A 24,281-nucleotide genomic window follows, 5' to 3' on the forward strand; every position below is an offset into this window, starting at 1 on the left:
TCACGACCACCTGAACTACGCACGTTTGCTCCCTTTGTACCTGTCAACAATGCCGCAAACAGAACAAGTTTTTCCAGATGTCTGGGCCAGAACTCCTGAAAGGAAATTTCTGTGTGACGAAGGGGATTGCTGCATTCACTTCAATAGGTCCAGATCACGGAATTGAGCAGGAGCACCGCAAACTCAAGGTCATTGGAGGCATTACTGGAATAACCCAAATTGAGAGAGCTCTAGACCGTTTCTTCCTGATTGCACCTGACTTGTCTAATCTAGTAGAGGAGTTTCAAAGAGAATATGGCATGGAAGGTGCTGATACCAGAGACCAACACCACGAGATCACAGGGGGAAAGTCCACCCGAGTAATGAGAAATTCCGCTAGATTGACAGAGGTATTTGTTGTTCATGGAGACACATTCGTAACCGATGAGAGTGACCTGTGTAACCTTCTTACCATGAAAGTAATTGATGAAAAGGTAACAAAGGACATAGTAGACCGCGATGCCATCGGACAACAGTTGTTCCAGACATTTGTCAAAGAATGCCTTACAGAAGGAAAACTTTCAGTGTGGGATCCAATGAAGAGAAAGAACATAGGCACTTTCAAAAGTGTCAACACAGTGAAGAAGTGAAAGCAGGTGACAAACTCATTAAAGTCAAAGAAGAACGAGAACTCCTACAGAGGTTTATAGTAGCATCAAGAAGCCATCCAGACCTTGATCTAAAGGACTGTATTGGGAAGTATGAATTTGGAATTGTTCCACGTGCCCTTTTCGCTTCGGATGGGTCACTTCTCCTAGCATATGACAAGGCTAAGGTCCTTCATCATCTTGAAGCGCTAGTTACCAAGGAGCAACCTAGCCCAACAGAAGCCACAAGCGATCCAGCTAATGCCATACCAAGTGTTTCTGGCGACCAAGTATTGAGTGAAAACTCCCAAACTGAAGTACCACCCCAAGCCGAGGCACCTGAAGTACAAGAAGCGCAGCCTGAGCAAGAAGCTTCAACTGACATGTCTGACATGTCTGAGAAATTTAAAGTTGTAGTCATAGATGGCATGGCCCTCGTTAACTCCATCTCCAAGACAGACAAAATGAAAACATGCAGTGATTTTGCCATGTCATTTCTTGAAAAGCTTATCAGGATTGCAGCTAACTACGACGAAGTAAGACTGGTATTTGACAGATACGTCGAAAGTTCTCTGAAAGAGCAAATTAGAAAAAAGAGAACAAAGGGAAACTCGACCTACTGTCACATCCAAGATAGTACACTGATCCAGAATATTTCCTTGAAGGACTTCCTTTCAAGTGTCAAAACCAAGGCAGAACTTGTAGAGTATTTAGCTGCAAAGACTCTGGATCACAGCAACAGCTCTGCCAACAAATTGAAGAAGTTCATGGTAACCTTCGGCACTGAGACAAAAGGCAATGTAAGTGTGCCTGATGAATTGGTAAAACACGGTCATGAAGAAGCGGATACGTTACTCTTGCTCCATGCCCTAACAGTTAACGGGGATGTAGAACTTGTAATAGACTCTCCAGATACCGATGTCTTCTTGCTGATGATCCACATGTATCCACAGCTACCTGCTGAGACATATTTCCTTACCGGAAAAGGAAAACTGAATAGGAAAATTGCAGTCAAACCTATCTTTGAAAAGTTAGGAGTTAACCGCGCCTCAGCTATTCTCGGGTTTCATTCTTTCACAGGATCAGATATGTGTGGCAGGTTCGCTGGCAGGACAAAGGACTGGTGTATGAAGGTGTTCATGTCCTGCGATGATATGATACTGGATTCACTTGCTTCACTTGGAAAATCTGCTGCTACACCCTCTCCAAACGCAATTGACCAACTGGAAAGGTTCGTTTGCTTGTTGTACAGATCCAAAACACACACCAAAGTAAATGCACTACGATGGTTCTTGTACTCAAATCGACAGGCCAAGGGAGAGAGTCTGCCTCCAACCTCTGGATCATTGACACCACACATTCTGCGAGCACATTATATTGCAATGATATGGATGCAGACATGCGAAAGTCAACCGTCCCTTCCTTCTCCCACTGACTACGGATGGAAGTCAGAGGAAAATAGATTTCTTCCGGTGATGTGTTTGAACCCTCCAGCACCAGAGGCCGTGACTAAGCTGGTAAAATGTGGCTGCAAATCAGGATGCAAAGGAAACTCCTGTAGTTGCCGCAGCAATAAACTCCCATGCACAGAGGTCTGTAGCTGTTTGAACTACGGCTGTAGCAACAATGAACAATCAGCTCAGAACATTGTGGGAGATGAACACGAGGACTTGTAAGGTAAAACGGATGATTGTGAGACAGGAATATTTAAATATGGTCAAACAGGAAATTACATTACGCTATCATTGTTATAGCAATGTGGACCTTTGTGTAAAACAGTGGTAGCCATATTGGATTTTCTCACTATTTCTCACTATGGCTGGCATCCACCGATTTCAACGAATCAGTAACATGTTTCCCCAACGGCCTAGCATTACTTATGTGGGCATTACCACCAAAATGGACCTATTTCATCATTCACAATTTGTGTTATCAAGAACATTAAGTTTTTGTACTGTGGTTATTTAATAAGTGGCGGCCATCTTTGATTTTTCCGCCATTTTGAATTTGACTGCCATATTGAAATTAATTGTTTTTGAACTCCTTGGTATTGAAATTATGGGTATTATCATTAATTTGGACCTCATACTGTGTTCAGAATACCAGTTTTAATGGAATTTATATATTTTGGCGGCCATCTTGGATTTGACACCCTTAATCCGTTTAAAAAAATTAACAACCTATGTTTTCGAACATGTGACACCCCAAAGACAAGGAATCAAGTGGAGTTTTGCTTTTAACAAAAAAAAAACACGAAATGACATAACAGCCTACACTACTAATTGTCTTCATGTTCACTTCATGCAAAATGTTGTTGTTAAGTATTCTTGCCTGAGCACCCATATTCTGCACTTGTTTACCACCTGGCAGTCAGCAAAAGAGGTTGGCGTCACTTTTCGGCACCCTGAAGAACATTGCATATGGAGATCACAGGAAGACCCTTCAGCATTGCTACTTTCCATCGTACCTATCTCGCCTCACTGTGAGCTGCCCCATGACCATGAAAAGCGAGGTAATCACAGCATTGGACTAACATTGGACATAGAGCATACTCAACATATTGCTACATCAAGCATACTCTATTGGAAATGAATTCTTAGCCCGTCTCCACACAGCAGGAGACTGTATTTTGCAATCACTTATGTGGTGTGTCTGTCTGGGCCATAACTTTTTACTATTTGAGCTTTGTCATCAAATTTTCAACGAAACTTTATTATGAGAATATGGAGAAGATAAAGTACTAATAATGTCAAAAGGTCAGCATCACCTGAAATCGTCAATTTCATCCAATTTCATTGAAATTTAAATTTACCTTTTCTTTTTTTTTTTTCTTTTTTTTTTATATAGAAGGCTCCAGGCACAGACTATGTCGTCCTCTTCGAGGCCAGGCCAAATAAAAGAGCTGCATTGATAGAGAAAAGTAAAGAAGGAGAGAATAGTCAGAGTTTTTGAGAAAGCAGAGAATCTGCTTTTTGAAAAGGGGAAGATCATAAGTGTTAGGAAAGACATGTGAAGGTAAAGAGTTCCAGAGTTTGGCAGTGGAGGGGAAGAAACAAACATCATAACGGCCCACCCTTGAGTTGCCAATGGCCACACAATAATCATGAGATGTAGTGGCTTGTCGAGTAATCCGTGGTCTCGCTAATGGCGGAGGTATACAGGCAGCAAGTTCTTGGGAGCAAAAACCGAAGTAATATCTGGAGAAAAGAGAAAGAGAGCCAACTTTGTGACGTAATTTGAGCAGGTCAAGTTTTGAGGTCAGATTGGGAGAGTTGATAAGTCGAATTACTTTTAATTCAATTCTCTCCAGTAAGTATGTGGAACTAGTGGCTAGTGGCGAACCCTGGTGTTGGGCTAGCGGCTCGGGTGCCGGCTTAGGATCCTCGGATCCTGGGTTCGAATCTCGGTCGATCACTGAATTAACGCCAGGGGGGTTGACTCAGCCTGTCATCCTTCCGAGGTCGGCTAATTGAGTACCAGTTCACTGGTAATTCCCTGTTTGTCGTTAAAGGCGGCAAAAAGGGTTGGCGTCAGGAAGGGCATCCGGCCGTAAAACATTGCTTCAAAAAGGGGACCGAAAAACAACAACAACCATGGTCCCCGAAAAAGGCCAACCCCCGCTTGCTGGGAAAAATGGCCTCTAAAGGTGGTTTTTTTTTTATGTGGAACTAGAACCTCCCCAGATGTGAGAGCAGTACTCTATACAAGGACGAATCAATCCTTTATAGAGTTGAAGCAACTGTTGAGAGGAGAAGAATCTTCGACATCTGAACAGGACTCCCAGTTTCTTCGAGGCAGATTTAGCTATTTGTGTAATGTGTGGATTCCAGGATAGATTTGAAGTTAGGGTCATACCTAGTAGGTTTATTGTATCACACGGTGTAATTGTGGAACTTTCAAAGGAGATTGGAGAGATGAGGAGCTTTGGAGAGAGATATGGGAAGAAATTGAGTTTTAAAGCATTAAACTTAACCTGGTTACATTTGCCCCACTGGGAAATCTTGTCCAAATCCGAATTTAAAGAGGTGGTTGTAATAAAACGAGATGCAGATCGATTGAGGGAAGATGGGGCAGATGGGAAAAACATGGAGGAATGCAACGTTGAGTCATCAGCATGTGAGTGCATTTGGTTATTTGTAGAAGAAAGGTCATTGATAAAAAGAAGGAAGAGTGTTGGAGACAGAACAGAAACCTGAGGAACACCGCTGTTGATAGGGAAGGAGGGAGATGTTGAGCAATGGACAATTACAGAGATAGAGCGGTCAGAGAGAAAGCTCGATATGAGAGAGCAGAGTGAAGGAGGAAAGCCGAAAGAGGGAAGCTTGGATATCAGACCCCGATGCCAAACATTGTCAAAGGCTTTTGAGATATCAAGGCCTACAACAAAGGATTCCCCAAAATCTCTCAGAGAAGAGGCCCAGACATTCGTAATGTAAGAAAGGATATCACCGGTAGATCTTGCCTTGCGAAAGCCATATTGATGGTCAGATAGAAGACTGTGGGATTCAAGATGCTTGAGGAAATGGTTATTGGGAAGACATTCAAAGACTTTGGAAATAGTAGAAGTCAGAGCAATAGGACGGTAGTTGGAAGGGTTTGAACGATCACCCTTCTTTAAAATAGGCTGCACTAAGGCACGTTTCCAGGAAAGAGGAAAAGTTTGGGTTTTTAACAAAAACGAAACAAACGAGCAAGGACGGGTGCAAGTTCTGAAGCACACTCCTTCAAGACACAAGGAGGAATGCCATCTTGTCCGTATGCCTTGCTTGTGTCCAGAGAGAGGAGTACTTTTGTGACTGCATGGAAAGAGATTATAGGGAGGGGTGTAGGATTGGTAATTGGTGAATCAGAGGGAGATGGAATGTTGGAGTCATCCAGAGTGGAATTAGAGGAGAAAAGAGAACCAAAAAGAGTTGCTTTGTCAGTCGGAGAAACAGCGATAGTACCATCAGAACGGAACAGTGAAGGAAAGGTAGAGCGACAGAAGTTGTTGGAGATACTTTTGGCTAATGACCAGAAATATCTATTAGTGGAAGAAGATGAGAGGTTGTCACATTTCTTTTGCATAAAGGAATGCTTCACCTCACGAATAACATGTTTGCAATGGTTTCTAGCAGATATGAAGGCTGAATGTGAGTCGGAGGAAGAAGAGTTTTTCCATGTCCGATATGCCGCATCTCATGCACGAATGGCTGCAGAGCAGGAATTATTGAACCAAGAGTTGGTAGGAGAGGTGAACTTGAAAGAGAAGGGGATATAAGCCTCCATTCCTGCAACAAGAACCTCAGCTATACGTTCAGCAGAGATAGAGGCATCGGCTGAGGAGAGGCAGTAGTCTTTCCAGGGAAAGTCAGAAAAGAAGTTTCGTAAACCAGTCCAGTCAGCGCTATTGAAATGCCAATACTGGCGTTTAGTCGGAGCAGTTGCTGAAGGAGTGGTGGTAAGTAAAGTGATGTTTACACGATTGTGGTCAGAAGAACCAATTGGTGGTGAGATTGTGTAGTTGTAACGCAACAGATTAGAGGTAAAGAACAAATCCAAAGTATTGGAGTATTCCCTTCAACAAATCCAAAGTATTTCCTTCACATAGAGATTTGAGCTTTGTCAACAAATATTCAACAAAACTTTATTATGAGAATATGGAGACAAATGAACAATTTAGTCAAAAGGTGGTGGGGTTGAGGGGTGGGGAAGGGGAAGGCAGGATGGGGAGGGGAGAGGAAGGGAGTGGGGGGAGTGTAAGGGGAGAGGGAGGTGAAAGATGTACTACGTATACATCTTTTGGGGGAGGGGGGGGGGGCGGCTTTGACAGGCCCCTCCGTTTTGGGGGGAGGGTGGCGTGGGGAGAGGTGGGGAAGGGAAGGAGGGAAAATTTACCCGTGCGAAAATTGCTTCAACCTCAGTGTTGCTCAGGTAAAAGAGGAAATTGTGATACCCTCTGCCTCCTACACCAGGTGGTACTACATGGTACACATTTACATAGAGAATTTATGCCCCCGCCCCCCTGCCCCACAACCCCCGCATGAGGCCGCGCTGCAGCCACATAGCCTATGTTACCCCCCCCCCCCCCCCCCCCCCACGCAAAGTTGTATTTGCATTTGTACCCGTGTAAAGTATCGTTACGTTTGTGGGGGTAGATGAAGGAATCCCATAGTAAAGGTAGGACTGTATAATTATAGCATGGACCATAGACGCGTAGGAGAAATCTCGAAGTTCTTCAGTAAGGAAACTGTAGCTTAAGATTGTTTATGTGTCTTCACATGATGGGTGAAGCAGTGATAATTAGTTTGGGATTAAGGTTAGTTTTCCCCAGTATGTGATTTCCCTCTGATGTTTCCCTAACGTTTTACTTTTACAAGGCCGGCCATGAAAACCCCCCATTAAACAACATTTACAACCAGCACCGGCCCTATGAACACTCACAGCAACTAAGCCCCACCCACATGAACACTTTAGGCAAAAGGCCCCGCCCAGTAGAGGCGGAGAATCGGTGGGTGGTCAAGAAAGGCCGTGAGGCCACGCCCCGAGGGACGTTATTCGACCGTGGGAATTGGCGGGGCGAACTGGGATGCGAACGATACGATTGGCTCTCAAGAGTGAAGAAGGAGAGGGCACTCGGTGCCTGAGTTTGGACAAGAAGGTTGTACCATATTGTTGCTTTCTGATCGAGTGCTGGACTGGAGTTTTGGTGCGTGATTTTGAAGAGTGAGAAGCTCTTGGCTGCGTGGGCAGCATTGCGAGGGAGGTTTTGGCTGTGGTGCTCTTTGGATGAGAAGGAAGTTGCCTCGTCTGCTCGCCTCACCATCCATGGCTAAGTTCTCCTTGCACAAGAGAACTTAGCCATCACCCCACTCTCCACGAAGAGGGCCACTTGAGGCCAAAGCTGAGTGCCTGCCGGCTAAAGGGATTTTATTTTAATTTATCATTCTCCTGTTGTGTGTTGTGAATCTGAGTGGAGGATCCTCACATTAGGAAATTAATTTACTTCAGTTTTTATTTCGTCATTGCTTTATTTTCATTAAATAATTATTGATAAATTTTCCTTGTCGTGTTTACTTGTTTGTGGTTTTGGAATAAACCCGTGTGTTTCGTTCAGGCAAACGCTTCGCATCCCTTCATTCTGCGCGCGACAAAAATATCGCCATTTTTTGGGCTGCCGCCTCAGGAGTAAAACTGTTTCGGTTATCCGTCATCCAGCGGTCTTAATTGCTGGTGACAGGACAGTATATCAGCATTGATAGCTGGGGTACCCGGCGTTGCTCAGGTGAAAAAGAAACATTAACATATTTGAAATGGGGGCAAATAAAATGGAAAAGCAATTACATCCAAATCAGAATCCATCACAAATGTCAAATCATCATTTTACCTTTTCGTTGAATATATGCTGCTGAATGTGCCGTTTATCACGTTTCTGAGTTAAGTTTGATGACGTTCAGGAAGAAGAAGACCTACCACCAACTTTGACCAATTCCGGAATTGTTTGATTGAATCAGATCTGTTTGTGTTCAAATGTCTGGTAATTGTTCTGTATTTATTTATTTAACCGAAAACCTTAAAAAACATATTCTCCCAAACCACCAAATTGATTGACTTGAAACTTTACTTGTCATTGACTAGGAATGGCGATTAAAAGTTGGTCACATGGTGTGGCAGCCATATTGGATTGAAGGAAAATATTAAATAATTATATCTCTGAAACCGCTTACCCTATCGATGCAAAATTTTAAATATTTCATCGAACAACATTGCTGCATATAGCTTGAAAATGATGACGTCGTAGGTCACGTGGTCTGCTAGCCATGTTGTATAGAAAAACGAACCTTATCCGATCAACATGAAACTTCACAAACGTGATCCCCTACCCATACATATGCAGAGTGTACATTTTTAAGATCATATGTTATGTGGTGTGGCAGCCATATTTTAAAAAATCCCTTCTCTAAAACTGCTTCACCGATTGATGTGAAGCCTGTCCTGTGTGGTGAAAATAGATAGAGATTTAAATCAATCTTGTTTATTTTTAGGGCAGTGAACCAGGGCATCTATCCGTTGTCACGGGTCGGTACTATACGGTACGGGTAGGTACTATGAGGAGGCATATCCCAATCGGCCCGTTTCAGGATTTTGTAGCAGGTTGTGACCACAGTGCTGTTATTTTTATGATTAAATGGACACGAATATTCTTTCCAAGTAAATTGATTATTAGCTTCCCAATGGTAACATTTTTATTTTTCTAGGACAGCAGGAACCACATGATGGACATTTGTGTCATGACTCATGACACATGTCAACCACATGGACACATGATGGGCATTTGTCTTTTTAGTAATAGATGTAATAATAATAATAATATGTTCGATTAAGGAATGTGTGAAGATCAAGTGAAAACTCGATTGCTATTACAATGTGTAATTTGTTTATAAAAAAAAAAAAAACCACCTTTAGAGGCCATTTTTCCCCGCAAAGCGGGGGTTGGCCTTTTTCGGGAACCGTGGTTGTTGTTGTTTTTTGGTCACCTTTTTGAAGCAATGTTTTACGGCCGGATGCCCTTCCTGACGCCAACCCTTTTTGCCGCCTTTAACGACAAACAGGGAATTACCAGTGAACTGGTACTCAATTAGCCGACCTCGGAAGGATGACAGGCTGAGTCAACCCCCCTGGTGTTAATTCAGCGATCGATCGGGATTCGAACCCAGGATCCTAGGATCCTAAGCTGGCACCCTAGCCGCTAGCCCAACACCAGGCTATGTGTAATTTGTTTGTAGTCATTATTTTTTATTTTTTATCCTTGTTTACCAAAATGTGGTAAAGTACCAGACATGGGATTTAAAACATTCTGATAATCACTTTATCATGTTTATCACACATTAAATTTGCTCATATTCCCTCCCAATGCTTTTTAAAATCTAAATTTAAGTAAAAAAAACAACAAATGCAACACAGTGCAGAAAATGGATTCCCAATATTCAATATTTTTTCTGGGAGAGCATCTTCCGAAACCCCCCAGCAAACACGGTCCGCATGGTGGTGTTTCCTGATACATACGTTTCCCCTTTTATTTTATTTTTATTGGAAATGTATTGCTCACAAATCTGAACAAACAACAACAACGTGCATTTTAAGGCCATTTTCCCTGCTAGAGCGGGGGTGAGCCTTGCGGTCCCCATGACAATCTTCTCCATTTTGCCCTATTTTCTGAATCTCTCCTTGTTAACCCCCTTGCCCGCATTTCTTCTTCCACCATCTTTAGCCATGTCTTTCTCGGTCTTCCCCGTCCTCTACTTCCTTCTACATTCAAGTCCATCACTCTTCTCAACCAGTCACTTTCATCCTTCCTCAACACATGACCAAACCATCTCAACCTATCCTTAAAGACCTGGAAAATCCTCTCTATCTCTTTGCTGATGACTCCACTCTCTGCTGCTCCATTCCTCTTCCCTCAGATCGGCAGTCTGCAGCCTCCTCACTCTCTGAAGACCTGGACAAAATCACAGACTGGTCAAACAAGTGGAACATGTCTTTCCATCCTGACAAATCTCACACTCTTACTATGTCTCTCCGAAAAGATCGACTGGACAACCCTCCCACCTACTTTCTCAACAATCCTCTCCAAGAAGTTCTGTCGCTCAAGCTTTTGGGTCTCACTATCTACCATGATCTTTCTTGGGGAAAACCACATTTCCAAGCTGGCCTCCAAAGCCAGTCGCCGACTGGGCATCCTCCGTCATGCGAAGTCCTTCCTTGGCACACCTGAGCTCCTCACCACATACAAGGCTTTCATCCGCAGCTCAATGGAATACTGTTCTCCCCTATGGGCCGGTGCTCCTGCCTCACACCTAGCTCGACTTCACACTGTTGAAACCAAAGCTTTCAGAATCATTGGAATCTCCCGTGATGAAGCTATCTCCGAGGGCCTTTCACTCACTCACCGCAGACAGGTAGGTGGTCTTTCTGTCTTCTACCGACTCCTCTCCGGCCTTGCTCCCCCAGCTCTCTCTGTGCTTTGTCCCCCTAATATTGACCTACAGGTCGCACAAGATCTGGCAGCAACCCTCTGATGGTTAAACTGCCGAAATCTCGGATCTCTGCTCACCTTCACTCTTTCATTCCTCTTTTCTCCCGCCTCTGGAACAAACTCCCACACTCCCTTCAATCCCACTCCTCCAGGTCTTTAAAACAGCTGTTCACCACCATCTCTTATCTTCCCCCATCCAAAACCTTGATCTTTTCTACCCCTGCTAATTCACCCCAGATCCACCTTGTTTGAAATTCCAACTTCTTTCCTGGAAGTCCTGGCAGTGTCCATATGTTTTATACCTCTCCCACCCCCGCTTCCCATGCCTCCTCCCCCCAAAGCCCTCTCCCTCCCACAGATCTCTCGATGTCCCTGCTCTCAGATGTTGTGTTTGTGTTCCTCCCCCTCTCTCCCCATCTTGTCTACCGCTCCCCATGTTATGTTTTATGTGTCGGTTTGTCTTTCTGTGTGATTAATGTTAGCTCTTTCACGAGCCTCGATCTTGTATACACAAAAAAAAACCCCCCAAAAAAAACCTGTTCCTCTTCACAGCATCAATCACAGGCTCTATTTCCATCATCTTTCGCAATTCATCATTCGTCTTCCTCTATATCAACGATACTCCACACATCCACCGAACCATTCGCATTTCCACCCTTTCCAGCCTTCGTTGCTGCTCTACGTTCATTACCCATGTCTCGCTCCCATAAATCATAACACTTTTCACACATGCAGCATACACCTTTCCCTTCAGCTTCAACGACACTCCCCTCCTCATCAGCACGCCACTCAGTTCCCGAAACTTATTCCATGCACATCTCACTCGAGCAACCGTTGCCGAGTCTGATCCACCTTCTCCATTCAGCATGTCTCCGAGGTAGCAAAATGTTTTCACGCCTTCCAGCTTCACGCCGTCTCCAAGATCCAACTCAACATTTCCTCCACCTGCAGCTCCCTCTGTGCACACCTTACATTTGAATGTAGCTGCCACACTGGTTAATGACCCTCTCAGACCACTACATTTTTGATGAACCCACTCAGCGCACATTGTACATTGAATGGAGTTCACTCCGACACCCTTCCTGCACACAGCACATGGCCACTTCCCAGTTCTTTCCACCTCACCACATGCTTTACCACTTGCCATCACCTTTGTCTTTCCTATATTCACCTTCAAACCTTTTGTCTCCATACATTCCTTCCACTTGTTCAGCTTTTCCTTCAGTCCATCCATACTTTCCGCAATCAACACCAGATCATCTGCATACAACAACTCCCACGGTAAACCCTCCTTTACGTTCTGAGCCAGCACCTCCATCACAGCTACAAATTGTAGTGGACTTAGTACCAACCTCTGATGCACTCCCACCTTCACCTCAAACTCACCACTGTTCCCGTCCTTCGTCCTTACAGCTGTGCGCGCTCTTTTGTACATTGCCATCACTACTCTGATCAACCATTCCTCCACTCCTAACTTCCTCAATGCCCATGTCAATACTTCGCGTGGAACCCTATCGAATGCTTTCTCCAGACCAACAAACCGAAGAAACAACTTCTTCCTCTTCTCCATGTACTTCTCCTGCAACTGCCTCACAATAAAGAGCGCGTCTGTCGTTCCTCTTCCTGGCATAAATCCAAACTACATTTCGTCGATCTTCACCTTCTTCCTTATCCTCCTCTCCAACACCCTTTCCAATACCTTCATTCCATGCTCCAATAACTTTATCGCTCAGTACGTGCCACACTCCAGAGGGTCACCTTTCCCCTTGTATAGAGGGACGAGGGTACTCAGTTCCCAATCCACTGGAATGCGGCCTTCTTTCACCACCAGATTACAGATCTCTGTCATTCTCTTCACACCCCAACTTCATGCTGCCTTCAACATATCTCCCACAACTCCCATCGGCCCTCCCGCTTTTCTACTCTTCATTGCTTTTATTGCTTCTTCAACCTCCTTGTTGTCCTCTAAATGTCCTCTAAATCCAGCCACACACTGAGCATCCTTGATTGTTGCAAGTCATTCCTTGGAAACTCAGAGCTACTCAGATCGAGATGCCTTTGATAAAAGTTGAATGGCATACTGCTCCCTGATACGGGTTGGTGCCCCCTCCACATCAGCCACTCCTGGATGTTGTGGAATTTAAATCTCTGGTGCGATTAGGCTAAATCACAAGGTCTGTTGTTCTCACATAGCAAACAGGTTGGTGACCTCAGTTTTTTTGATTTAAAAAAGGCCTTTTTCCAGTCTTTCTTACTCTGCTCTCGGCTTTCTCACCCTCCCCAAATCCCCCAGGACACACAGAACACGTGTTCTTCCAGTTACCTTCTGCTGGTTAAATTCACAAAACGTAGGCTTACGTCCACCTCTTCTTTCTTTCTATTCTTCTCTCATTTGTAGAACCATTCCGTAGAACGAGTGATCCCATTCTTTTCTGCAGGGATTCATTCAGACAGTGCACTATGATCTCATCCTGTTTGCGATCTTTTCTACCCTTGCAATGCTCTTACTGCATTCATCTGCAGCTCCACTGTCAGTAAGTTGCCATTTTATCCTGAGTCACTTCACCTTTCCATGAGCTGAGGTTTCGTACTAAAGACTAATAAACCTGGTGGCAGATTATGGCAAAGATGCATCGTCATTTTCTGCAGTTACCAAGATGTTCCCCGAAAGGTCTTGGGAAGATGAAGCCTCAGCATTCATGATTGACAGCAAACAACTCGCGTCATGTTGAAGTTCTGAAACTGTTCCAAACAGATCCAGCCAACTTTTATACTCATCTGGTAACTGCCGATGAAACGGGGCTTCACCATTGGGATCTTGAACCACAATTGGAATGCATGAAATGGAACCACAAGTGATCACCACCACCCAAGTAATTTTGCACCCAACCCCAACAAGATCACGACCTTGGATTTTCTGGGACCTCAAGGGAGTCATGCTCATTTCCTACTTGTATATCCCTCACAGAAATACAAGCATGGCAATACAGGTTTTTCAAAAGTCCAGAATCAATTTATTGTACAATTCTATTTAATAATTGCTCCAATCGTGAGCCACTGGTGTGCGTACACATGTCAATTCTTGCATGTAGGTTTCTCTGAACGTTTCTTGTATTGTTCACCCGATCTCCCAATGGTGAAGAATCACTTAAATAATTAAATAGTTCTCATATCCGAATCCATATTCAGATCTTCACCAAAATCGAATGGTATCGTCTTTGTCAGACACCCAACCGGTCGACCAAGTTTCGTCCAAATCCGTTCACAACTTTTTGAGATATCCTGTTATGTATCGTTTTTGGCCCTACCTCCCAATGGTGAAGAATCACTTAAAAAATTCTAATAGCCGGATCCGAATCCGGATCTTCACCAAAATCGAAGCATTTCGTCCTTGTCACATATGATACATCTCTGCCAAATTTCGTCCAAATCCGTCCACAACCTTTTGAGATATTTTGTTCACAATCGGACAGACAAACAGACAGACAGACAGGGGTGAAAACATAACCTCCATCCACCTTTGATGGTGGATGTAAAAAGTTATGGACAAGTTAGGAATAAACTTGGTGGATGAGTTCAGTCGGTGACAAGAACCAGCAGATTAGATTTTGTTTCAGGTCCGAATCCAGATCCGGCCTATCACTGGGATAGAAAACGTAAACTGTTCACCAGGTGGAGGTATGCTCTCTACTGAATGTGGTTCTAGTTTTTCATCAATGTTTTCATCAAGTTTAATTGGAGTACAAAGTGGACATGGCCGGTTTTGCATTTTGAGACGTTTTCTATTTTATTTACTATTGTTATTTATTTGTTATTGATTTTTATTTTTATTGTTGCTTTCCCTCCATTACTATGCTTCAAGTCTCTGAGCTAGCAAAACGTATTTTCGTTGTTGTTGTGTTCCTAAACATCGTTTTCTTTAGCTGCTGCAGGATCTCCTGGATTGTGTGGCAGAAGATCAGAAATGTTTCTTAATTTGGAAACAACTATTCAGCAGCTACACGGAACAGACCAAGTATGATAAATGGACACCTGTGCTGGCCGAGGCAATGCGTAATAGAGTTTGGGAGATGAGGGAAATGTTTTCTTCATTTAAACTTTTTAATCCTTCCATAAATTGCGTTCATTATTTTAAAAATGCATATTCTGGTAATATTTGTGTGCCTTCAATTCCCTTAAGACAATGTTGAGTAAATATTTAGTGAGGTGCTTACCTTATTGCAGTGTTCAGCGATGAATGTTTTATTTATTTTTGTTTTAGTGTTCTTCTGAAGCACGTCCTGGAAAATTGGGATCATTTGGGAGGAAGAAGAGTGAGTTTTCTTTCATTCTTTGTATTCGTCCCCGCCTCCCTCAATTCGATTTTATTTCTTGTACAATTAATTGTGAGTCGACTTCTTCACTCGACAACCCACGTGCTCATTCTTTGTCCAGATTCACTTGGAGAACCTCCGTCGTACTGTGTGCGCATTTCGTTCAATTAACAGGGATTATCGCTCTTCCGGAAAGTTCATATCCCATGACTGCGAGGAAATTTGCACGGTAACGCAGTAATTACCTGATGAGCATTATTTTATTTATTTTGTATGTTCATCACAACAACAACAACATGCATTTTAAAGCCATTTTCCCTGCTAGAGCGGGGGTTAGCCTTGCGGTCCCCATGACAATCTTCTCCATCTTGCCCTATTTTCTGCATCTCTCCTTGTTAACCCCCTTGCCCGCATTTCTTCTTCCACCATCTTTAGCCAAGTCTTTGTCGGTCTTCCCCGTCCTCTACTTCCTTCTACATTCATTTCCATCACTCTTCTCAACCAGTCACTTTCATCCTTCCTCGACACATAACCAAACCATCTCAACCTGTTCCTCTTCACAGCATCAATCACAGGCTCTATTCCCATCATCTTTCGCAATTCATCATTTGTCTTCCTCTCTCTCAATGATACTGGGGGTTACGGATATGGTGTGGGAAATGGAGAAGGTGAAAGGATTTTGGAGTTTGCTGATGGAGCTGATTTGTAATTCTCAGTTCCAGAAAGAGGATAATAAGCTTGTTACATACACGTCAGGTGGGTCGACGACAACCGTTGACTACCTGATGGTGCGTAGGCGAGATAGGGGGCACCTTCGGGACACAAAGGTGATCCTGGGGGAGGAGGCTGTTTCACAGCACCACTTGGTTGTCTGCGACGTAAGGGTGAAAGGTGCGAGGAGAGCTCGGCGGGTGAAGTCCCAACCGAGAATGAAGGTGTGGAGGTTGAAAGAGGTGACAGTAAGGGAGGCATTAAAAGAGAGGCTGAGTAGGGTAGAGGATGATGTGGTTGAGCTTGAAAGTGGTTGGATGTCAATGAAAGCTAGTCTGTTGGGAGCCGTTGGTGAGGTATGTGGATGGACAAAAGGACCACCGAGGCACTCGGAAACATGGTGGTGGGATGATGAAGTTGGAAAGAGGATTGACGAGAAGAGGAAGAAGTTCAAGGAGTGGCAGAAGGCGAAGGGTACGGGAGCAGAAACAGCAGAGTATGAAAGTTATAAGGCTCCAAAGAAAGAGGTAGCAAAGGCGCAGGAGGCATGTAGGAAAATGTTCGGAGAACGCTTGGATTCGGAAGAGGGTCAGAAAGCAGTATTCAGGATTGCAAAGCAGATAGTGAAAGAGAGGTGTGATGTGATGGGGGTGAGTTGCTTGAAGGATGAAGTGGGACAAATCGTTGTCGACCCAGATGGAATGAAAGGAAGATGGAAAAGATATATGGAAATGCTGTTGAATACAGAGAATGAATGGGATGGCAACATAGAGAGTAACCCAGTTTTATGACCGGCAGAGAAGATAACTGAGAAGGAAGTTGAGGAAGCGATAAAAGCAATGAAGAGTGGAAAAGCGGGAGGGCCGACGGGAGTTGTGGGAGATATGTTGAAGGCAGCAGGAAGTTGGGGTGTGAAGAGAATGACAGAGATCTGTAATCTGGTGGTGAAAGAAGGCCGCATTCCAGTGGATTGGGAACTGAGTACCCTCGTCCCTCTATACAAGGGGAAAGGTGACCCTCTGGAGTGTGGCTCGTACCGAGCGATAAAGTTATTGGAGCATGGAATGAAGGTATTGGAAAGGGTGTTGGAGAGGAGGATAAGGAAGAAAGTGAAGATCGACGAAATGCAGTTTAGATTTATGCCAGGAAGAGGAATGACAGATGCGCTTTTCATTGTGAGGAAGGTGATGGCAAGTGGTAAAGCATGTGGTGAGGTGGAAAGAACTGGGAAGTGGCCCTGTGCTGTGTGTAGGAAGGGTGTCGGCGTGAACTCCATTCAATGTACAATGTGCGCTGAGTGGGTTCATCAAAAATGTAGTGGTCTGAGAGGGTCATTAACCAGTGTGGCAGCTACATTCAAATGTAAGGTGTGCACAGAGGGAGCTGCAGATGGAGGAAATGTTGAGTTGGATCTTGGAGACGGCGTGAAGCTGGAAGGTGTGAAAACATTTTGCTACCTCTGAGACATGCTGAATGGAGAAGGTGGATCAGACTCGGCAACGGTTGCTGGAGTGAGATGTGCATGGAAGAAGTTTCGGGAACTGAGTGGCATGCTGATGAGGGGAGTGTCGTTGAAGCTGAAGGGAAAGGTGTATGCTGCATGTGTGAGAAGTGTTATGATTTATGGGAGCGAGACATGGGTAATGAACGTAGAGCAGCAACGATGGTTGGAAAGGGTGGAAATGCGAATGGTTCGACGGATGTGCGGAGTATCGTTGAGAGAGAGGAAGACAAATGATGAATTGCGAAAGATGATGGGAATAGAGCCTGTGATTGATGCTGTGAAGAGGAACAGGTTGAGATGGTTTGGTCATGTGTTGAGGAAGGATGAAAGTGACTGGTTGAGAAGAGTGATGGAAATGAATGTAGAAGGAAGTAGAGGACGGGGAAGCCCGAGAAAGACTTGGCTAAAGATGGTGGAAGAAGAAATGCGGGCAAGGGGGTTAACAAGGAGAGATGCAGAAAATAGGGCAAAATGGAGAAGATTGTCATGGGGACCGCAAGGGTAACCCCCGCTCTAGTAGGGAAAATGGCCTTTAAAATGCATGTTGTGTTGTTGTTGTCTCTCAACGATACTCCGCACATCCATCGAACCATTCGCATTTCCACCCTTTCCAACCTTCGTTGCTGCTCTACGTTCATTACCCATGTCTCGCTCCCATAAATCATGACACTTCTCACACATGCAGCATACACCTTTCCCTTCAGCTTGAACGATACTCCCCTCCTCATCAGCACGCCACTCAGTTCCCGAAACTTCTTCCATGCACATCTCACTCGAGCAACCGTTGCCGAGTCTGATCCACCTTCTCCATTCAGCATGTCTCTGAGGTCGCAAAATGTTTTCACACCTTCCTCACGCCGTCTCGAACATCCAACTCAACATTTCCTCCATCTGCAGCTCCCTCTGTGCACACCTTACATTTGAATGTTGCTGCCACACTGGTTAATGACCCTCTCAAACCACTACATTTTTGATGAACCAACTCAGCGCACATTGTACATTGAATGGAATTCACTCCGACACCATTCCTGCACACAGCACACGACCACTTCCCAGTTCTTTTTTCCTCACCACATGCTTTACCACTTGCCATCACCTTTGTTTTTCCGATGTTCACCTTCAGACCTTTCGTCTCCATACATTCCTTCCACTTGTTCATCTTCTCCTTCAGTCCATCCATACTTTCTGCAATCAACACCAGATCATCTGCATACAACAACGCCCACAGTAAACCCTCCTTTACGTTCCGAGCCAGCACCTCCATCACAGCTACAAATAGTAGTGGACTTAGTACCGACCCCTGATGCACTCCCACCTTGACCTCAAACTCACCACTGTTCCTGTCCTTCGTCCTTACAGCTGTGGTCGCTCTTTTGTAAATTGCCATCAACACTCTGATCAACCATTCCTCCACTCCTAACTTCCTCAATGCCCATGTCACTACTTCACGTGGAACCCCATCAAATGCTTTCTCCAGATCAACAAACCCAAGAAACAATATCTTCCTACTCTCCATGTACTTCTCCTGCAACTGCATCACAATAAAAAGCGTGTCTGTCGTTCCTCTTCCTGGCATAAATCCAAACTGCATTTCGTCGATCTTCACTTTCTTCCTTATCCTCCTCTCCAACACCCTTTCCAATACCTTCATTCCATGCTCCAATAACTTTATCGCTCGATACGAGCCACACTCCAGAGGGTCTCCTTTCCCCTTGTATAGAGGGACGAGGGTACTCAGTTCCCAATCCACTGGAATGCGGCCTTCTTTCACCACCAGATTACAGATCTCTGTCATTCTCTTCACATCCCAACTTCCTGCTGCCTTCAACATATCTCCCACAACTCGATGTGTGTGCTGTTCGATGTTCATCGATGCTCTATAATATTAATCGATGATCGCTGCTTTTTCCACTCTCTAACACGATATCCATTTTTAATGTTTATTTAAATTGTTGTGTGTCACTTGGATATTTGTTTGGGCCAATTATTGTTCCTTCAAGTTCTCCAACCATGTGCACAGAGGCTGCTGTGTAAAATGCAGAAGAAAAGGGCCATATGGAGGATATTACCATGGCTTTGCGTTACAGTTATGCTCATCTGTGCTGTGATGCACCTTCGATCACCTGAAGGTTGGTAGCTCATTGTTCCATTTTATTTATTTATATTAATGGTATGGTAATTTCCTTGCATTGACACTGAACTGATGTACCAGAGGTCTGGGGTTGAAATCCAGATGAAGGGTCTGGATAATGAGTTTCTGTAAATGAGCAAGGTCTTGGAGGAATTACCTTTCCACCATCAGGTCATTGGTAAAAACTCAGCTGGCTCATTTAATGACCTTCAGGGGAGACGGTTGTGGGTAATCTGTTGCCCTTACATGTGCGATGTCAGTTCACACTGTGGTTGGCTCTTTAGTACCCTGTGAGATGACTTTTGGTAATCGCAAAATCTAATTGAGAAAAGGAATAAAGTGGAGAGGATATTGTCAGTCGTAGGGGGACTGACTGCATGTGGAGGGAGGATATTGGGATATGGATAAGGTGTAGATCAGGGGAAGGGTTTGAGGTCAAGGAGGGGTGGTATCCTTCTGTAAGGATGTCAACATGGCCCAAATCTTTCTTAATTTGTTGAACTTGCTGCCAGAGCAGGTTAGGAATAGGATTCTAGAACAGGAGAGTAAACGAGGCATATGGTTGGTTTAAGATGAGACACTTGTGATTGTTGAAAGATGATCCTTTGATCCAAGCACAACCGATAAATCTTCCCAGATGTTATACAAATCGCCCATTTTTACAATTTTCTCAATCGGTTCTGTTTGTACTTACTGTCTGCAGGGTCTGGCGTGGCGTTCACAAGCAGCGATTCAAGTGTGACATCAAGAGTGCAGTTTATGTGGAGGTCGGTTCAAACATGGCATCACAGTACATTTTTGCACTATCAAATGATTGTTCATAGCAGGAAACCCTCGCAGACTTATTGCTTGTCTTATTGCATTAAATTTGTGCACCCAAGTTCAAGTGGTGCGTGCAGGGAAATCTTCTGAGCTTCCAGACACAATGTCTGTGGAATTGTCTGGGACGTAGCGATCGAGATTATTGTAGCGATCTCCCTCCTCTCCCCCACCCCCTCCTCCCGTCTACTTTTGATAATCCTCCTGAGGAAGTACAGTCATTCAAAACTCCTGGGTCTCACTATCTGCCACGATCTTTCTTGGGCGAACCACATTTCAAAGTTGGCCTCCACAGTCGGCTGCCGACTGGGCATCATTCATTGTACAAAGTCCTTCCTTGGCACACCTGAACTCCTATCCACCTACAAGGCCTTCATCTGGAGCTTTGTTGTTGGAGTACTTCTGTCCCCTCTCCCAATGACTAGAAGTCATTTCTGCAACTGTACTTGTGGTCATACGTACTGTTATGTCGGTGGGGTAAAGCAATATCTAGAGTCAGGTAGATCTGAATAGGTAACATGCTTCGTCTGTCGCGATAGGGAATCTCCCTGTAATAAGTTCCATGTGTAGTCCGGTTTGTCGGTTAAGAGTATACCTGTGAACATACCAGGATGTTCGTGCGCTCGGTAGTGATAGGGGTTAAAGATAACAGCCCCTGTGTGTCACACCTGGTAATCAAACCTTTGTCCCTTATGGCAATGCATACCCATATAAACACTTAGACAGGCCCTGTAGTGCACACATTAATTAAATTCCCTTCCCTGACAATGACTTTGGAAGAAAACGGACAGGAAACCAGGCCAGGACACCGCCGATGATGACTGCCACCGGTCGCATCACGAACTTGCATAGCAACATGCCCAGGAGGTTGTGATTGGAGGGAAGGAGCTGGGAGGTTCGGTGGAAGGCGCGCTGATTGGGTGGTGCGCCAAGGCTGACGTCACCGCCCAGGTTATATAAGGGTGCGCCGAACGACATTTCCCTCTTGCGCAGCTCTAGCCCTTGCGCAGCTCTAGCCCTTGCGCAGCTCTAGCTCTTGCGCAGTTCTAGCTCTTGCACAGCTCAAGCTCTTGCACAGCTCTAGCCCTGGTGCGCTCTGTCTGTCTGGACGTGCTTGAAGCTCTTGCGTTTCTTCTTGGTCTTGAGAGGTCCTGGTGGTCGTTGGCTTGCCATCTGCGTGGTGCTTGGAGCGGTGCTCGGTGCTTGTGCTTGGAGCGGTGCTTGTGCTTGGAGCAGTGCTTGTGCGGGAGCGAGGCTCGGAGCTTAGAGTGGTGAACGGGACCTCGTGTGCAAACGGCGAGGGCGTTGGCTCGGGCCTAGCAAAGCGTGCGAGGTGGACGGAGGATTTCTCCGCACCGGAGCTTGGAGCCGCATTTGGACGGCGGACACGACTACAGACGGACAGATAAGCTCACACCACATTTCACAATTACACGACGGACAGTTATTTTCGTAATTCATTCCTGTGTCCTGTTGTTGAGTCTGGTGTGTGGGATCCCAATTTAGGAGCATTATTTTATTACCGTCGCGTTTCATTATTATCGGGTGCCGGGAATAAACGTGTTTATTTTTGTACATTCTAATTCGGTGTCGAGTACATTAATTTCCCTGCAGCTGCCGTCGGTTCGCTGAAGATAAGGGCTTTTGCCGCAGCTTCCACTTCCCTTCTTCCTCCCACGTTTTATAGCCGAATCTGTGTTTGGTCGTCGCCTCAAGTAAATCCATTCTGGTCCATCCGCGGTCCCTGGTCTTAACCGGAAGGGTCTGCGCGACAGTACTGATATATGAGGAATATTGTATGGTACCGTTGTTGTGCACAGCGCCTCCCCTTCCATGACCCTCTTTTTCTGTAGGTGGATGAAAGACAGCGTGGAGTTTGCCAGTACCCGTACAATTCGTACGTTAAAGCCTTATGCATCAGTGTTATGGAATGGGGCTGTGGAGTGGGGAGCCTTCTCCTGGGAGAACATGATGCATTACTTGGACCTGTTCCTACAGACTCTTTGTGGTCTTTTGCTGTCGGTAAGATATCTGCACACGCTAATCGTTTTGAAAATGCATAATTGGCAATGCCTCAAAATGTCAGGGGAAAAAAATGCCAGAGTTGGACATTCTTGTGCTGCTTAATGGTTTGTTCTTCGGATTGCGTCGTATGTCGAGCGGGATGCAGCAATTTGTATTATTTTCCTTGCACTTCCTTTAATATTAATCAGCTGCAGGAAAATATTCCATCCACATCTGTGATCTCCAACCTATTGGATTCGTGTTGGATTGCACTCGATGGATCTTCACTCCGCATGGCTGCCGGCATGCTTGCTGAGTCCGCGGTTCTTCTTTTCACTGAGCTGGGCGACTGGGCCGTTGCAGCCTTCGGGTCGATTTCTACCCAGGTACAATTGGCAACGTACCAGCCCTGGACCTCGTTCAAACGTTTTCCTGCCAGTTTCCATGCCCGAGATTGCACGGAGTGCTGGCAGATGCTGCTGTCACCTGAAAATGGAACCGCCAGGCTGTGCGACTCAGTGGGCCGTGCACGTGTACGCTGTCTACGGTTTATCGCCATAGTGGCTCAGGTGGTCCAAGAACATCTCCACCTGTGGACGAGTGTGATTTCTGAAGTGGCCACGAAGCTCTTGGCTTTGATTGTTGACCTTGTTCGGTGAGTTTGTCACTTTTATTTTGTCCTTTTTTTGTTTCTTTGTTTGTTCTCTGTATATATAGTTGATTAAATTGATATATGTGGGAAAATTACATTCCCAGACGAGGAATCTAACCCAGGTCCACTGGTGAACCATACCAGTGCTCTGCCATCTGAGCTATTTGGGTGACCCTGACCAAGCATGCAATTTTCTCACACATTATAATTGCCACCCTTGTCTGTCACTGCTTCCGGGGCACTCGCTGCCAACCATAGGAGCATCAACGGCCTGAACCCGAGAGGGTCCTCCTCCAATGGGGGGGGGGGGGGGGGACAAATCCATATCCTCTATTATAAACATCACTGGGGGGTGTGGTGAAGCAGTTCGATTAATGAACAGGATTAAATAATTAAATTGATATATGTGGAATTACTGGTCTGGGCATGTAATTTTCCCACATATATCAATTTAATTATCTTATCCTGTTCATCTATCTATAATTCCAGTAATCTCTGTGTGTGTGTCTGTGTGTGTGTATGCGACCGCTGTTTCTCGACAACTACCGGTCGATATACTTGAAACTTGCCAGGTATATTGCTGGGGACCCGAGGATGTGCCTTTCAAGGTTTCATATTAATCGGAGAAGTAGTTACCGAGCTATGGCGATTTCTTTACCAAACTCGCAAGCCGTTCGCTTTGGACCAAACCATTTCATGTAAATAGAGGGGTGGGGGGGGGGGGGGGGGGGGGGGGGGGGGGGGGGGGGGGGGGGGGGGGGGATTGTCACCGTACTCGCAAGCCGTTCGCTTTGGACCAAACCATTTCAGGTAAATAGAGGGGGGGATTGTCACCGTACTCGCAAGCCGTCCGCTTTGGCTTTGCGAATGGACCAAACCATTCATGTAAATAGAGGGGGGGGATATAATTTTAGATATATATATAGTACGGGCATGCCCTAGTCTTACTATAATTCACCAATGTCCGTCCGTCTTTCGAAGGTACCGCAAAAACGGCTCAACTGATCGCAACAATATTTTGGGTGGGTATTCCTGGGACCCCTGGGAGTAAAATAGTCTATATTGTTTTTCCAAGTTTTCCAATTTTCCAGTTTTTCCAAACACGATGGAATAATATTTACCGATATGAACAGTGATGTGGCTTTTGTTGAAATTCTACAAATACTGCTTATTTCTACGTACCAGGAGAGAGTAGATCCACTCCTGACGAACTCTTCCTATATAAACGTGCGGCTCCGAAGTAACATGGCAGAATGTGCAAAGCAACTGAGAAACGGGTGTGGCGGCCGCTTCCGTGTTACAGATTCGGCGCGCACTCTTCACACATAAACGTGCGACTGAGAAAGATGTGCAGCGGCTGCTTCCGTTTTGCAGAATTCAATCTTTTTTCAAAATGCACGCCATGTACTGTTTAGATTTTGATGATTTGCGTGTGATATGATTCAACGAATGCTTATATGAATCGTTTAAAATAAAAAAGCCTTCAATTTCTGATATTTTGCCTTT

At 45.0% G+C, this 24,281-nt stretch overlaps 1 protein-coding gene across 1 annotated transcript in view; it reads left to right on the forward strand.

The window, feature by feature from the left end:
* Window positions 1-24,281, forward strand: part of TMEM214 (transmembrane protein 214) — a 46,743-nt gene that overhangs the window by 20,172 nt on the left and 2,290 nt on the right. Inside the window, exons 9-16 of the mRNA XM_068104264.2 lie at window positions 2,997-3,138; window positions 14,565-14,656; window positions 14,903-14,954; window positions 15,076-15,183; window positions 19,190-19,298; window positions 20,004-20,067; window positions 21,973-22,141; window positions 22,333-22,778. Of these exons, the coding sequence (XP_067960365.2) occupies window positions 2,997-3,138; window positions 14,565-14,656; window positions 14,903-14,954; window positions 15,076-15,183; window positions 19,190-19,298; window positions 20,004-20,067; window positions 21,973-22,141; window positions 22,333-22,778 (1,182 nt within the window). The remainder of the gene's footprint in view (window positions 1-2,996; window positions 3,139-14,564; window positions 14,657-14,902; window positions 14,955-15,075; window positions 15,184-19,189; window positions 19,299-20,003; window positions 20,068-21,972; window positions 22,142-22,332; window positions 22,779-24,281) is intronic.

The sequence above is a fragment of the Myxine glutinosa genome, chromosome 8 (assembly GCF_964187855.1).
Source record: "Myxine glutinosa chromosome 8, kmMyxGlut1.1, whole genome shotgun sequence".
Classification (NCBI taxonomy): Eukaryota; Metazoa; Chordata; class Myxini; order Myxiniformes; family Myxinidae; genus Myxine; species Myxine glutinosa.